Below are 17,038 nucleotides of genomic sequence, written 5' to 3' on the forward strand. Positions count from 1 at the left end.
CTGGAAAAAGAATCCAGTCTTATTGTGTATCTCACCACCAATTCCTCTGTCCTGTTTGGTTTGGCCTGTAACAGGGAGATGGCAGGTCCTTCCATCAAACCCACTGAAAGGTGGCCTGAAGCACTGGTGTCTCAGAGAATCAGGGCACATTCTACAATTTCTGTGCTTCAGCTGCCTCCCCGCTACACTGTGGCAGGTCTCCCTGTTCCTAAAAGCTACACCATCCCCACCTCTCCGCCCCGTCTCCTCCCATGGGTAACAAAGAAGGGGGCTTTTGGCAAAGGCAAGATCATCATCAAGAATTCTCTGCCGAAGTTCAGGAACGAGGCTTCATTCCTCTATGAATCCTTACGGCTGAGGATTCTGCTTAGACAGTTAAAATTGAGAATTTGAATCACCACCTCTGTAAAAAACAAATAGAAGACCACAGACAAGTGCCTATACATAGAAAACCAGAATAGAATAAAGATTTTATTTAAAAAAAAAAAAAGTAAAACCTAGAGACACAGGCACAGTCTGCTTACTTTTCTGGAACCTGAAAATGATTGCTACATGTTATGATGTTAAAAAGTAGTTCTCTGTGAAAAACAGGGTCAGGAGGAATTCAGGGGCAAGGAGTTCAAAATTGCATTGTGAAAATCTTCAAAAGCTTTAAATAATATTTATGAAGACACACACTCAGGGAAAAAAAAACTTTCTCTAATCTCAATAGATGTTATCAAATTGGGCTTGTTAATTCAATTCAAATGACAATGATTCCAAAGCCCTGGGATGAGAGGAAGAGAGAAATCTCCACCTTATACATTATTCATTTGGCAAGTATCGGACTGACTCTTAGATGCGTAGGATACTGGGCGGGGCCGTAGTATATAAAAATGAAAACAAAAGCTAATTTTGTAGAATTGAAAATACTTTTAAGTGATTTTACTCATCACCAGTAGTGCCCAAACCCTCACTAAACGCGATCTAAAAAACAAACGAGAAACACAAAGCTCTAAAAAACTTGTGCTCTAAGCCCCCTCTGGCCCTCTCGTCAGCTCTCTGGTCCTCTGCTTCTGCATCTGAAGGAAGATGTTATCCCTGCTTTACCAAAGCTGCTGGTAAAAATGAACATTACATTATACATTTACATTTAATTCTTTAAAAAAAAGCACACCTTATCTGCCATTCAGAAAAGCGCTGTGTCTAGAAAGGAAAAATCAGCCTCCGCTCCCAGCACCACATCCACAATAAACACACATGAAAAGCGGGGCCTGTTTACATGTTTGACGCAAAGTGCAGCAAACTCAGAAAATCACCTCAAAAACCTGGTCACAGCTTTTTCATTAATGCTTAAAATATTTCTGACAAAACTTCACTCACAAGCCAGCACCCCCTCCTCTGGGTGACATTCTAGAGGTGACTGCCACCAAGGAACAGCACACATGTGCCTGTGTGTAATTTTCATTATGGGAAAGAAGCCCTACGAACAACCAGCGCACCATCTGCCTGAGCGTCTCCATTTATAAAACCCGTATGAACTCCCCTACCTCCCACCCCGATGTTCTGTGACATTCTGAAGTCCATGACGTTGTCAAAGGGGACATGAGGGCGGATGATTATGGAAGAGACTGCAGCAAGAAACAGGTGGTCAAAATACTACACCTTGTTCAACATACCAGTCACCTTTTCAACGGGATTTTAAAAAAGAACTCAGTAACTTAGTACTATTTTGGAGAAAATAAAATTAAGCGCCAGCCTGGTACTTGGCGGATGACAAAGAGCTTTTACTTTACTGCTACGCTTGATCCGCCTTCACCACGGCTCTGGTCAGTTATCTGTCAGTTATCCCCATTTTCCAAGTGGCGCATCTGGGTTGACAGGCTCACTGAGGTCCCAGTCACTGGTAAAAAGAAACAACAGACCTAAAGATGGAGTCATTTGTGCTCAGCTTCATGGGGCAGCCAGCCAAGACTTAATACCTGACGTAACTGCAGCTTCAGCGTCTCCCAGGAATGGAGACTTAACCAGTCAGTGTGGAATTTCCTGGTCAGCACTAATGCAGTAATCCATCTGAAAGACCCCATCCATCCCCCAGTGAGATAATCTGCTTTTTCCTGTCCCTGTCCCCTTCTGTCTATAAAGGCCTTCCATTTTAGACAGCTCCTCAGAGCTCCTTCCTACTTGCTAGATGGCATGTTGCTGGATTCACGAATCATTGAAGAAAGTCAATGTCATCTTTAAATTCATTGCTTGAATCTTGTCAACATCACACAGCCATGCAGAATGCAAAATAGGCCTCAAAAGCAGACACTTTCTGCCATTCTACCTATTTCTAAAACAATTAAAAAAGTGTATTCTGTTTCTTTAACTTAGGGATATCCACCTGAACCCAAGCCTCTCTGAAAATTAGTAAGGCCTCACACTCTTTATAAGCATACTTTTTAAAAGTGACTGGAAGAGCCATAAAACAGCCTAAGACTCCACGACAGGCCTCAAGAATTATCCTCCAGACCCCTGTGCCGGGGGCTGGTCTCCACTGACACGGGCACACAGTTTCACATACACACCTGATGTAAAGAACCGCTTAAAGCAGGAACTAAAGAGTCAGATTTCTCAGGGCCTCTCCTGGTCTAGAGTTGAGTCTGAGAATCTGCTTTTTTAATCAGCGGGTGGTGGTCATGACTTGCCAGGTCTCAGGGGCTCCTGCAATTAGAGATGGGACACATCCAACAGAGATAACCAGGACCCTGTTTGATATCAGAGTTTAAACTGTAAACACTGAGTACCTGTGTGCAAATTCTGCGAAGGCCACGGCTGCACCGTGTTGATTGCTGGTTATTTCAAATCTCTAAAAATTACTCTATGGTATTGGGCAATCAACTCCTTCAATTTCTTACTGTTCTAAGTCCCTGCCTGATGCTCCTTCTCATACCCTCTTGGGTCTAATTTTGTGTGTTGGGGGGGGGGGGTGGGGGAGGCGGAGTATTAGATTTCACAGCTAAAACTGATTAAAGGGAAGGATACAGTCACTGGACTGAACAAAGCTCTCCTAGACCTCAAAGATGAAAGAAAACATCAGCCATTTCTTTTTGTTTGTTTGGTTTTGTTTTCTGAGGGGGTGGGTAATTGGGTTTACTTATTTCTATTTGGAGGAGGTACTGGGGATTGAACCCAGGACCTTGTGCATGCTAAGAATGTGCTCTGTCACTTAAGCTATAACCTCCTCTCTTCAGCCATTTCTTAATTACACCTTTAAAAGAGGGGTGTCTAGTGGGGAGGGGATGGCTCAGTGGTAGAGCACCTGCTTAGCATGCACAAGGCCCTGGGTTCAATCCCCAGCACCTCCATTAAAAAGAAATAAACCCAGTTACCTCCCCCAACAACAACAAAAAATTATACGAAGTCCCAGTCCTATACTGATATGAAACAACCAATTAAAACAATGTTCTCAAAGAAATTAAAAAAAAAAGAGGGGTCCCTAATCGTTCTGCCATCTATATCCCCCTCCCCGCCCCAGAAGTGTTACTTTTTCAGTGCTGACCCTGCCATTTAAGTGTGAGTCAGTACTTCTGACATAAATGATGATTTTGCATCTTTTTCAAAACATTTGATTCGTCTTTTGTTCTTAGTATGGCAAGTTCTCCAGAAGTTTCTCTCATTAAAGACTGGAACAACAAACAATAAGAGTGACAAAGCAACACTGTGTGTCTAACTCCTACCTGGCCTCCTCACCAGGAAGTTCAGGACCAGGAGATGAAAGGACTATTCAAAGGCCGATTTGCAATTTTAAAGATAAATACAAACATAGGCAAATTGTCTTTGCTTCCAGACTAACCTGGTGAGGGCAGGAAAGTACCCAACAAGTTAGACACGTATAAACAAGTAACCACAAAATGAGCATGTTCTTGAAATCCACCACCCCTTCTCTGCCACTTTTGTGGCGTTTCCTAAACCAGATTAGTTCTGGGCTTCCATTCCTTTATTCTCTGTTTTGCTAACTATCTTTAAAATGACATTATGAAAATGCCAGTTGTCCCAGTAAATTCTGTCCCAATGGCCTTCTCTGCTTCATCCAAATTGGAATGAAGGCTAAAGGCAAGTATTTTTTGCTCAACACACATTCAGACAGTAACTGCAATCAACATTTATTTACCCTTGGACAGAGGAGCTGCTTCATCTTCCATTTTCCTTTTCCGTTGGATGAAGAGAGATCTGGCTGCCTCGGGGCCAAAAGACTTAACTGAGAACCGGCTGAGTGAGAAAATCCTTCAGACAGACGCCCAGATAAGAGCAGGCCTCCTCTCACCCTCCAGATTGACCACTGCGAGTGACTGGCTTCATTGCCTTGGACAAGGGTGTAATGAGAGCTGGATGGTGTAGCAATCGGGTCAAGAGTAAGAAACCTTCCTCCCCCACTTCTAGGACGGCTCCGTGGGAGCCATGACCACACCCAACACATCCACAGGCCGTGGGACAGGTGCTCAGCTGTATCCAATACTCTGCGGTCTGTACTTCAAAAAGTTATGGAGGGTTTAGTGCGTCACCAAAACTACAAGAGGTCAATGATGGTTTCTGAACAGAAACACCCCTATAATTGCCTCCTGGAGTTGGGTAATAGGATAGGAATTTGCTTCAAGAATAATATATCCAAAAGGAAAAAAACTGAGTCATCTTTTCCCCTCAAGACCCTGTGAATGACCCACCATCATCATCACTCAAGATGTTTAAAGACGCACGTGGTCCCAACATGACGCTGCCTTCCTCTAATGCTGGGGGACAGTGGGGCTCAGCTGGAGAAGTTTCACAGCACATTTAAATACCCACCCCCCAACTCTTCTCCAAGAAAGCCCTCTCCTGTAGCCCACAGTCAAGGCAGAAATCAGCAGATAAAAAGATAATTATGTAGTTACTAATGAGGCCAGGTCCCAGACTGTTACATCATTCAGGTTAATCAAATGTAGTCGTGTCAGAGCAATCTGAAACTCCCCATGCAATTAAAAAGCAGTTACCTTACCTATTAATGGCTCAAGCGTGGCTGGGAACTGTCATGACTGGGGAATGGACCCTCTAAGTGTATATAATAATCGTGTCCTTTTTGTGCATGTGTGTATGTAAAGGCATGTGACTGAGGGTCACTTGAAAGAAGAAATTAAAGAAGACTGATGAACTGTGTCATATACAATCTGATGCCTGACGCCCCTCCCCTGGGGCCTGGGAATGCACCTGGGTGCTATTTCCAGGTGCCTCGAACCTCCTGAGGCCAGTCCAGCCACATCAGCTCCACCCAGTCTCCTCTGGAATGTGCCACACCCTCCCTGCACAACGGGGCGCGGGCGAAGGATACAGGCTCTTCCTGCCTCTCCCAGCATCTCCCCACCCCCATCTCTGAGGGATCCCACAAGCAAAATTCATCTGAATCTCCTGCCAGATGGGAGGTTGCTTCTGCCTTTTCTCCAAGCTCCCAGGGTAGGGGACCCCAGGTCTGGGCTCAGGAAAGGGCGGATTCTTCCAGGCCTGCTGCTGGCAGTCCAGGGAACCACCTCCTGAAGATACTATTTCCTGGACCCTAATGAGGACCACATCTCCACTTGCGCGCGCGTGCGCGCACACACACACACACACACACGCATCACCCCAGAGAGAATTCAATCCCTTGAAGTGTGATGCTCACAAGCCCAGCACACCAACACCATCTCCTGTTCAGACCAACCGCCAAGGAGCCTCCCAGGGTCATGAGCCCAGCCCACCTGCTGTCTCCCTAATGCCTTTGCAACGGTCAGAGCCGTGCGTGCCTGTCTGCTGGCGGAGCTGGTCCCCCCGTGCCCCTCCTTCCGCCCATCTCCCCAGGAAGGTTCCTGGACACCCCCTTCCCCAGAAGGAGACAATGGCCCTATACAACCCAGCTCTGTTTTGCAGGAGCCATAATTACCGTCTGAGCATTCTTCATAATACCAGTCTAGTTCATAATAATCCGCTTCAATAAATTTCTGCATAGTCAGTATCCTCGCGGAGGAAAGAATGGACTTCACAGCGCCATCGACATCAAGTGAAACGCTGCCATGCCTCCCTGCCCTCCGAGAACGCTGGGCAGAAGAGCATCCTGAAACATGCCGGAATTAAACTGTGCATTCTTAACGACAGTCTGGAGCCAAACAGAAAGGGGGCAGTGAAAAGAAAAACTGTAGCAGCGGGAAGAGGAAGAGGAGGAGCAGAAAGAGAGGCAGTCTGCACAGCTATCAGAGACCCTGACAGCCCTGCTAATAAAGCAGCCCCGGCCAGCAGCCCTGAATGGGAGTAGCCAGAATCGTCCTATCCGGAAGCACAGAGGGTGACGTCAGGGACACACACCACCACCCTGAGGTCTCACTCGAGCCTTGCCTCCCGCTCCCGCTCATCTTTCAATCTAACAGTTGCCATAGAAACTGGCCGGCTCTGAAAAATGATGCGGAGATGGAGGAAATGTCTTCCAAGGATGCTGGGAGCAGGGGCTGAGAGGTGCCACGTTGGGAGACAGAAGGGTGTGGGTGGGGAAGGACGGTGCTGGGAACCTTAACCGCCATCATCACCTCCAACAATTGTCAGGACAAGTTTATCCGCTTAATTCTGGGTCACTATAGAATCTGCATTTCAAAGAAAAATTGCAATCTTAAAAAATCTGCACCCATTACTTCTTTCCTCAACCTGACTCTAAACAGTAAACACCTTTTCTTAAAATTGTTTGACCACCATCTAAAGAAAATGTAAATTACTCAGAAAATGGAAACGTTTTCATTTCAACACAGTCCTTTCTCTGCTCATGCCTTTGCTCAAACTCCTGGAAAAAGAGCTTGCAACATACAAATAGAGGAGACCACCACTGCAAAGGGGCCCTTGCAATATGATGGACGATTTTCATGGACACTTACTCGTGTAATCAAAATGCAAAAATATACACCAGAAGGAGACAGCCCACCTTCAGGAAGATGGTTCCCTTTGGGGAAGGAGTGAGGGAAAGGGACTTTGAAACTGTCCTTATAAAGTAATGGTAATGTTTCATTTCCTTAAAAAAGATTGGAGTTAACATTTAGCGAGTGTTTAGCAAGCTTGAAATATTTCATTTAATGAGTAACGAATAATTAAACAAATTTTAGACTTACTATCGGTTAAACTCATCACCTAAATCTGGGTTTCTCGCCTTCAGCACTACGGACACTTAGGGTCGGGTCACTCTTTGTTTCGGGAGGCTGCCCTGGGCACCGCAGGATGTTCAGCAGCACCCCTGCCCTTCACCCATTTAGATGCCAGAAGCACCATCCTTTCTCTCCATAGATGTGACACCCAAACATCTCCAGATGCTGCCTAAGGACGCTTGGGGGCAAAATCTCCCTTGAAAACCACTGCCCTAAAGCAAAACTACCTATAGAACCTCACCAGCCATGGTGTCAACAGCAACAAGCATGGCCTTGGTTCAGTTTTCCTCTTATTTTTCTCCTTAAGACTGTGTAATCTGCAAATGAGTAACAGTAAAAGGACCCTTTACCACTTCTGAGAGAGCAAGCTTCTTTCTTTCCACAGTGACCAAACAGGGACGACCTCCCTTTATTCTCCCAACGGCACATGAAGCTCAGTGAATGAACGCGGAGGAAGAAGCATCTCTCTAGGGCAGGTTCCTAGGCTTTCGTGTGCAAGTGAACTACCTGGAGCTCTTGCCGAGGTGCAGATCCTGATGCAGCAGGTGTGCAGCTGGGCCCAAGGTTCTGCATTTCTAACGAGCTCCCACATGACGGCAATGCTGCTTGTCCCCAGAGCACGCTGCACAGCGAGGCTCTTCAATAAGATGGACAAATGGGGCGGGAGTGGACTTCTTAGCGTGTGTGTATATATCTGCCTGTCTGTGCTGGTGAGGAGTAGAAAATTTAGAGGAAAACTCTGTGTGTGTATAGACATACACACAATTACACACCCTGTATACAGAATCGTAGGCAGAATATATACTACATATAAATCTCCTTCAGTCCTCCTGAGTAAGTCATTGGAAGCAGAGAGTCCTTTAATGGGGGATTTCCTATCCCCCACCTCTGTTCCAGAAGCCTCTCCTTGTCCCAGCACTGCTCCGCACTTTAGGCCCCCGCGTCTCCTCACCATGCTTGCACACCAGCCCCAGATGCTGCGAACAGACCTTCCCACCTGCCAGGTGCCCCAGCCTTTACGCTGTGAGAGCAGGTCCTATCCCCTTGCAGGATGCAGGTTCCTGTCCCTTTAGCATCATCAGGCAGCAGAACTTCCTCAGGTCTCAGAAGGGGAAGGGAAAGTTAAAGACAGCTGGTGATAAATCTCGGCTCAAGTTGTAAACAAGCTTTTGGGAAAGTTCAGAAAATATATGTGGCAAGGAAATGGTACTGTCTTAGGTCATGCGGTCCCCTGGCTGTCACCTATACCCCGGAGAACCTGCGCCCCGCTCCCCTATCTTCTTCCTCCAGGGCGGCCCCACCAAACTCCAAAGTCTTCCTGGTCAAAGTCAAGATTAGACCCTCACTTACTTTAATCCCTGCCCTTCCCTCTCCCTGACCCCAACTTGGAGAGACAACTAAAATTTTCTAGGACATTCACCTATTTAAATTCAGCAGCCAATGATTTTAATTCCTGCTGTAACTGCCCCCATTATCTGAACATCTCTCATCTCTCCCTCCCGCCCTTTATCAGGTCTCTCTCTGCAATGACAGCACCTCTCAGGAGCCCCCAGGAAATCACCAGGCGGCCCTCCTGGACGTCACCCCTCAGGACAGGTGGAGCAGGGGCTGACGTCCTAAGGTTTTCCGAGGTATTGCTTGTTTAAAGTTTCTTAAGGTGTTTACAAAGATGACTACAGCCTCATAAATAAACCAATCAACAGCTTACAGGTTCCTCAAAATCAGCGTGTTCAGCAGGTTCAATCCAATATTGGGATGGGGGTCCAACACGAATTCATAAAATGAAGATGTAATAAAGGAACAGGAGACGCAAATTCCACAAAGCATCCCAGAAACCTGAGTCAGGTGCCGTGAGAAATCCCTTAAACAAAGGCTTGGCACATTTACCTCCCAGTGCTAAATTTTAAAAATACGTATTTTATTCATCCCACATCACCATAAAGGCAAAAATTAATGGACAGATGGACAAATAGATGGATGGACGATGAATGGTGGGCAGTTTAACTTCATAGCTAAGAGCATGGGCTTTTGGAGTCAGATGGCCTGAGGTTTGGTCCCAGCTCCTCATTTGCCACTCTGACCTTCTTAGACACCTGAGTCTTACCTGCTAAATGGGGTGACTCTACAGCACCTGCCACATAGATGGGGGGAGGCGATAATTAATTAATGCGTGGCAGAGCACTCAGCACACTGTCTGGGACAAAGGGAGTTTGCAACAAATGTTACTTGTGATCATCTTCATCACTAATTCTTAAAGGAAAAAAAAAAGCCAGTATGAGCAATTAAGAAGAGAGTACAATTTCCTAACCTATCATTAGGGAAACGAGGTAGAAATGTCACTTACTAGCTTTTCCCAGCATAATTAAAAGGCACTGACTTCACAGTAATGAGCAGGCGTGGCAGTCTGGGGACGGGACATTTCTAAATAGTAATATATGACTGAACACAATTTACATCATATCCAAAGGCTGCACAGACTCAATTCACTTTTCAAGAGAGTGGGAGAGAAAGAAAACCAGTGTGTATAAATAAGGAAACAGCATCATTTATGGGTGAATTTTATGGGAATCGAGCAAAGTGAACATCTACACCAAATCACCCACATGATTGGCTCAGAAGGATAAAGTAATCCACCCACAGCTCAGCAGAGATGGTTCTGAGGTTAAAATCCAGGTGTATCTGCCTTCATATCCACACTTTTCTCCAAGAGTCCCCAGACTCCTGGAGTTACAGCTCTCCCTTGGTCAGGCTTGCTAGAGCTGAAAAAGCACCTCCTCTTCTGATGGTCCTGGGCTCCCCCCATCCTGATCCAGGAGAATCAGTAAACGGGACAGGTCCCAGGAGCAGCTTCAGAGAAGCCCGCCTCACTCACCCTCGTGCTCACCCAACACCATTTAGAAGTGCTGGCTGCACACCAGGCATCAGCCCTTTACATCTCGCTCACTCCTCAGACCCCTGCTACCTAACAACCCCTCACTGAGCAGACAAGGCAAGAGGGCTCAGAAAGCTTACGTCACTGGCCCAGGACCGCTCAGCAAAAAACCAAAAGCATCTGGACACAAAGCGCAATAAAGCCAAGCGCAGTAAAACGAGGTAGGCCTGCTATTTCCAGGTCTGTCAGAAAAGTGGCCAACACAGACGTCCACCTGTCACCAGCACATCCACATTTTGGCACCCAGACTTGGATTAAATCTTAACAGGGCTCCTTGGAGAGGTGCCGATTTCTGTGTCTTGGGGCAGGAAAAATCAAAATGGGCCTGCAACACCATGTTGCATGACAGCCAATCACCACTCCAAGAGGTCTGGGGTAGAAGTGAGAGGGCACAGGAGTCCGCTTTCAAGGACACTGCCCACCAGCTTGCGATAATTCCAACAACAAAAAGAGAACACAGTTCATAATAGTTACAGGGAACAGGCTGAGTCCGTAAAGGCCATGAATATCAATGAATAGCAAAACAGAAAGGGCAACCAAGTGAACAAGGCAACTGACATATAAAGGAAAGGGGGACATAATAGGAAGATATTTTTAACCCACCTTAAGAAGCAAGGGAGGGTGGGTGTGCATGACTGTTCTGTTTCTGCCACTAGTATCTTTTCTAAAGCATTGTATGAACATTTCTCTAAGTAGGGTGGCTATGAATAAGTCAGTCGGATATGGAATGAGGAGGGGGGTGAAAGAACAGAAAAATCTGATGTTGTGGCCACAAAGTACCCCCAGGGAAGAAGAGGACACAATGCTGGGCTGCAGGGTCAGCTATAGATTCTCTTCTGTAAGCATTTACGAGAAACTAATAGATTTGATCTGCAATGCTAAAAAGACTCTAATTAAATAAATTTGTATCAAATTCAAGTATTTAAAAGAATTTCTAAGTTTCTAATTATGACCTGTCTGAGCACATAAATACTCACATATATACAGAATCTTACGTACTCACAGGCATACACATATGTGTACATATAAGAATTTTAAGTAAATTGTTACTCAACACATTTTAAAAGTGAATAAACACTAACGATTTTGGATCAAGTCATTCAAGATGCAGTAATAAGTTTGCCCCAAAGCATCTCAGTTGTTACAGCCGCATGTCACCATCCTTAGTGCCCCCAGGTGACCAGCACAGGTCATGCCCGGACCCTAGAGAGGCCAACTGAAGAAGCAGGTCCTAGAAGGATAGCTCCCTGTGCTCCACCCTCCTGCCTGGAAGTAAAACCACTGAGAGACTCCAACCCTGGTCTGCAACACACCCCCAGTCTCCAGAGCTTTCCTTCCATCAGGAAGTACTGCCGGCCTCCCACCTGCACCCAAGGGCAGCCAGGAGCCTGAGACAGAAGAGGGGAAGGCTGAAAAGGGGCTTCCTAACCTTCTGTTCTTGATGGGGCAGCGGGACTGCGAAACACAGACTTACAAGCAGGCCTTCCCTCCACCTGCTACAAAAAATTAACAGGATGCTTCTGCAGAGTTCTCTTTCTGATCTTTATTTTTTAAAAGACTGCCATTGCCAGTCACCAAGCTCCCGCGGCAGAAGGCAGGCTGCTAACTGTTCGAACAGCTTGCTGTCAACTGCACCCCAACCCCCCCCAATCATCTCCACCTCCTTTCAGGCCCAGGAAAAGCAGGCACCCGTCCCACCTCGAGGGGAAATGTAGGGACAGAACAAAGGCAGGAGACGGCACTCGATGGAGCACTGCAGAGCTGAAGTGCACCCCAGCCTGGGTGTAGTCCTCACTAAAATCACCCACACAGCCGAGAAGGATACAGAGAAAAAACAGAGTACGGATGTGTTGCATGGTTCCAACTTTGTTTCCTGCTGTTCAGGACCTCTCAGTCCTAAGACCAGGAGGTCATATAGCAGACGTTATAGGCTTCAAAACACAAACCAGAAGCTCGGAACACAAACCGTAACTCAGAACCACTCTGACCTGAACCGGTCACCCAGGAGGGGGCTGCAAACTGAGCCGTCATGTCAATTTCCCACCTGAGTCCGTTCCAGCTTTGTCTTAGATATGCTGGATTCCCAAGCAAAGGAAAATGGACCATCTGTACAGAGTCACTTGCCAAGCATTTTTGTTCTTCAAAGAAAAGGCTACTAGACACTGGAATCTGGACTGATGAGAAAGAATGAAAGGTGGCAGGTGACAAAGCCAGCCTAGGGGTCCAGTGGGTAACCTGCCCACTGGAATGAATAGCGCTGCCCTGCTCACCAGACCCTGCCCAGGGCTCCTGCTGCTGGCAGCACCCTGCAGGCATGCAGCTGCTTCAGACCTCCTCCCAGAGATAGGCACCTTCAATTCCTCGAGCGCCTGGTTGCCCAGACCCACACCTGGGGCAGGGCTAGTAGTGGGAGGCACGTGACTGCGTGTGGCTGGCATGTGGAGAGCGGGTCTTTGCTTCCACCTTTGACCCTGCAGACTTCTGTGCAGCTGAAAGCAGTGAAAATGGGTGCAAGGAAGAGACCACTCACATGAGGAGCAAACAAGAGAAGGGAGAAGACTCAATTCTCGGGCTCCCTGAGGTCTCACCTGTCACAGAATGGCCAGGTCTTGAGTATGCCAGGAGGGACACAATCAGTACGTGGGCATTTACACGAGAGAAATTCATGGCAACTATTTATAAATCTATTGTGTAAGTAGATGAAAAACGTCACTTGCCCTATAAGTAAACAAAGGATGCTGGGCCTTCAAGCCAGCGGCCCCTGCAGCCACCCCGACCATGCACCCTGAGGGGACTCAGGATGGAGAAGACCAAGAGACTGCCCCTAGACAGCTGAGGTGCACATGAGAGGAATGATTCCAACCAGCCCGACTCTGGCATCTTCCCATACACAGAAGAGCGCTAAATTCATTAACTTGAGATACCCGGTTTTCTTATATTAACAGTAACCTTTTGATGTTACAACTACCTGGTTTTTGTTGCAAAACTCTTACAGTATATCTGGCTCCTCCCTAACCTCTTGGGAGCTCCCTGGGCTCCACCCTCTGAGCAATCTGAGAGGCTGTCTTCCAGACTTAAGTCCTCAGTTTCGTCCTCCAAGTAAAACACAATTCTCAACTTTTAGGTTGTGGGGTTTTTTTTTATTCAGTCCACATGCACATTTTGGTGTTATTTTTGTTAGCAGATGACGATGAAAAGTTTTTCCTGGCCATGAGATCCCGTTTTCAGCCGCTGCACCATCTTCCCAATTCTCATCATTTCCCTTTCCTTCCTTCTTTCACCCCACCCACCACAGTGTCAGCCCACATTCCGCACAGCATCCCACCCACACACACAGACACACACAACCCAGGTTTTCTCTTGGCCACGATCTTCTATAACTTCTGACCCCCACCCCTCAGAAGGCCAGCCCTGTGTGTTATTTATCCCTTTAATCTGCACAGGCTCAGTGCACCTTGTTGGGCCTCTGTTTTTGTTTCACTTAGGATTTTAATTAGATGAAGGCGATCTTTGGAAAGTGGCAACAAAATGATCTTTCTATTCTATACGTGGTTTTTAATTTGGGTTTTTTTTTTTAAAGAAAAAAGATATAGAGGGGAAAACTTGTTTTTTTAATTGAAAAACACATTTTTGCATTTTCTCTTATTTAGAGGTATCTCTTAAGCACCTATTCAATGCAAGGCACCAGGCTGAGGACTTCCACCTATTTGAACATAAAGCAGACGTGGGCTCTGTCCTCATGGGAGCTACTCAATGAGCAGGGAAGCTGTTCTCAGCAACTTGAAATCTTTTAGAATTTGAGCCTTGCACACACCTCAATCTTACTGAGAGAAGTTCTGGGCAATTCAAAACATATTTAGAGAGCTAGGTGACTATTTCTATTGTGTTCCATTTGAGAATTCTTTAAGGTTTTCCCAGAATTATCACCTGAAAGCATTTTAACAGCACTTTCATTTGAAAAAGCCAATACACTGCAATTTTTAAGCACCAAAAAGTAAAGTTCCAAGTTTCTTCATTCCTATTATACAATACAGAAAAACACAAAAAGAAACTGACATTAAAAAAAAATAAATAGTTTCACTGTGGGATACCATTGATGAGGGAGTGAAAAACTCCCAGACACATTTCAGAGAATCACACAATATTTAATGCTAACTAGTTTCTGGATAATAGATCTGAGGTCCAAAGGGTTATGCGATTTGCCTAAGGTTGTGACACACTTAGCTGGCAGATGATGGAGGCGTGGCCCCCTAACACAGGACTGAGTGCTGGGTCTCTGACTACTCATCTTCCCTAAGAACCACTCAGAAGAAGAAAAACCTTCACCATCAAGGAAGTTACCTAAACCTCAAATGGTCATCACCTACCCCACAGGGATTCGCTGAATCTCTCAGTTCTAGTTAAACTCTATAGATAACAGGCACTGCTGTCGTCACTCATGAAGCTGCCCTTGGTAAAGAGTTTAAGTTGATCCCTTGAAAACACTTTCAATTAAAAAATACACACACACGCATTTCTTTAAATGATTAACCAGATTCACATAAACTTTAGTCATCTCCTTCATGACCATTACCCACTGTTATCATTTTCCAAACATTCACTAACGGGTGACACCCTGTACAAACAAGACTCTTCCTCAGGTGTCTTGTAAGAAAACACGTAGGCTGTGTTCAGACTTCTTAAAGACCAAATGGGGGGTTTTCTAAGTACTGCGTGACCTGATGTCTTAGCAGTAAACAGATTTAAAGGTAAGAAGATTACAAGTCAGAGCTCACACCAGGTGAAATGCTGTCCGTGTTAAGTGCCCCGTAAAAGCATGTAAGACCTTTTCTAACCCTAGACGGTGCAGAAGAGGAAGTCCGGGCAGCTCTGGGGACACCGTGCTGCAGACGAGAATAAGCCTGGGCTTGGTCCAGCTGGGCCCAGATCTGCTTCTCATCCTGCCTCTGTGACCCTGGGCAGGCCACAGACGGTCCCACGGACGGTGCCTGTGAAACTCAGCCTCCTCATTTTAAAAATGGGGATGAGAGGGAAGAGTGTAGCTCAGTGGTAGAGCGCATGCCTAGCATGCACAAGGTTCTGGGTTCAATCCCCAGTACCGCCACTAAAAATAAATAAAAACCTAATTACCTCCCCCTCCTTCATAAATAAACAAATACATAAATAATTTTTTTTTGATGGAGATGAGAAGAACCACCCCCTCCTGCTGGGAGGACTCAAAGGGCCAGGAATGTGACAAACGCTTGGTGGATGGCCTTTCTATTCATCATTAACCACCATCCGCTACAAACCATCCAGCAGAAATTAGAGATAAAGCCCGAAAAGATCTCTGAACCCAAAGAAGGAGGCATCCAACAATCTCCAAATCTCAGGGCAGGACGTGTATTCACATCCACCTGCTCACTCACTCACTTAACACGTATCCATCAGGTTTCCCATGAACTCCATGACTCAGTATAGGCTGATCAAGAATACGCAGTTTTTATTGCACTAATTTAAGGAAATATTTAATCTATGAGTCAGTGATAATCTAGTTCAAAGGCGCTTAAAAATTGTCACATCTTCAACCCCAGTAAGTCAATTTCTAGAAAAACACCTTAAAAAAAAATCATGAGCTAAGTACACAAATACTTATGTAGAAGGATGTTCCTTCATGTGCTATGTGAGGAAAAATCAGTAACAGCCTGGATTCCTAATAACAGACCAATGATTAGATATAAATAATGTGATACTAAGTAACTGTGACAATTGTGCTCTTTAATGTCATGGGGAAATGGTCAACATATACCATTAAGTAAAAAAGCATTATGTGCCCAAATATGTAATATATTTGTTGGAGGAAAAAACAACTAGAAATACTTTACAAAAAAAATGAGAAGTGGGTGCTAAGTTAGTGATCTGTTTGTCTTCATGTTTGTTAAATCATTTAAAATCAAGATACTTTTATGACCAGAATATCTATTATTTTTAAAACCTAACTCCTTTAGCACAGGGAACTGTATGTAGTATCTTACAATAACCTGTAATGGAAAGAATTCTAAAAAATATGTAGATATACACATCTGTATAAGTGAATCACTTTGCTGTACACCTGAAACTAACCCAATATTGTAAATCAACTATAAATTTAAAAAAAAAAACAAAACTAACTCCTTTTAAAGACCATTTATGTTCATTAAAAGGCCAAGCACTAAAGAGCAGAGAAACTGGGTAGGTGCCACGATTGTGCAACACAGGGACAAGCGTCCCTGCTTTCTTACCCAGAAAATCAGAGATGGACACTACCTCCCAACGCCATGTCTTCCCCGACAGAGAGTCACAGGACTTTTTAAATACCCGCAAAAGAGAAAACTGAGGTTCAAAGAGGTTCCACGACTTTCTTACGGTGACAACAGTAACAGGTCTCAGAACTGGGGTATCGTCCATGGGTTCAGGAAAGGGGAGAAGATGCCTTTGAGAACAGAAGGGAGGGAGTGGGCGTCGGGGCTGTTGCTGAGGGCCCGGGGGCTCTGTGGGAGTCGGGCAGGTGGCAGGAAAGCCACTGTGAGGATGCCAAGCGCACGTACGGTGCACGTGAGATTCCAGCAACACGTGCGGTGGGCGGAGAGAGAGACGTAGAAGTCACCTGCAGGGTCAACAGCTAGAGCAAAGGAGCCACGAGGGAGGGGAAGCCCGAGACGGAAGACTACCAAAGGTCCGCCTCTAGGCAGACGCAAGAGAAAAGAGATTTGCCAAAAATAAAAACAAATTTTTAGAAATGACTGGTCAGAGGAGAAGAATCAGGAGACTGCCGCGGACACTTCAACTGCACACAGATACACGCTGTACATACATTTCCCAGTGGGAAATTGGCACTTTTGAGTCAGGCTTTTTGTGTTTAATGATCACCCTGGTACCCTCCAACAAGAGCGCCTAGAGACTGTGTCTCGTGATAAGCAGGCTCCTCGTTTCGGTT

At 45.7% G+C, this 17,038-nt stretch overlaps 1 protein-coding gene across 16 annotated transcripts in view; it reads right to left on the reverse strand.

Annotated features, from left to right (window-relative positions):
* The window catches only part of TRAK1 (trafficking kinesin protein 1), a 116,324-nt gene that overhangs the window by 58,344 nt on the left and 40,942 nt on the right, over positions 1–17,038 (reverse strand). For 2 of the 16 annotated variants that reach the window (XM_031470046.2, XM_031470044.2), the window contains exon 1: positions 5,912–6,284. The exons of 12 other annotated variants lie outside the window; for them this stretch is intronic. In XM_031470046.2, coding sequence (XP_031325906.1) covers positions 5,912–5,975 — 64 coding nt within the window. In that variant the 5' untranslated portion in view covers positions 5,976–6,284. Of the gene's footprint in view, positions 1–5,911; positions 6,286–17,038 lie in introns of those variants that run through there. 2 more of the 16 variants (XR_010384903.1, XM_031470041.2) reach the window with 2 other exon arrangements.

The sequence above is a fragment of the Camelus dromedarius genome, chromosome 17, assembly GCF_036321535.1.
Source record: "Camelus dromedarius isolate mCamDro1 chromosome 17, mCamDro1.pat, whole genome shotgun sequence".
In the NCBI taxonomy this organism is placed as follows: domain Eukaryota; kingdom Metazoa; phylum Chordata; class Mammalia; order Artiodactyla; family Camelidae; genus Camelus; species Camelus dromedarius.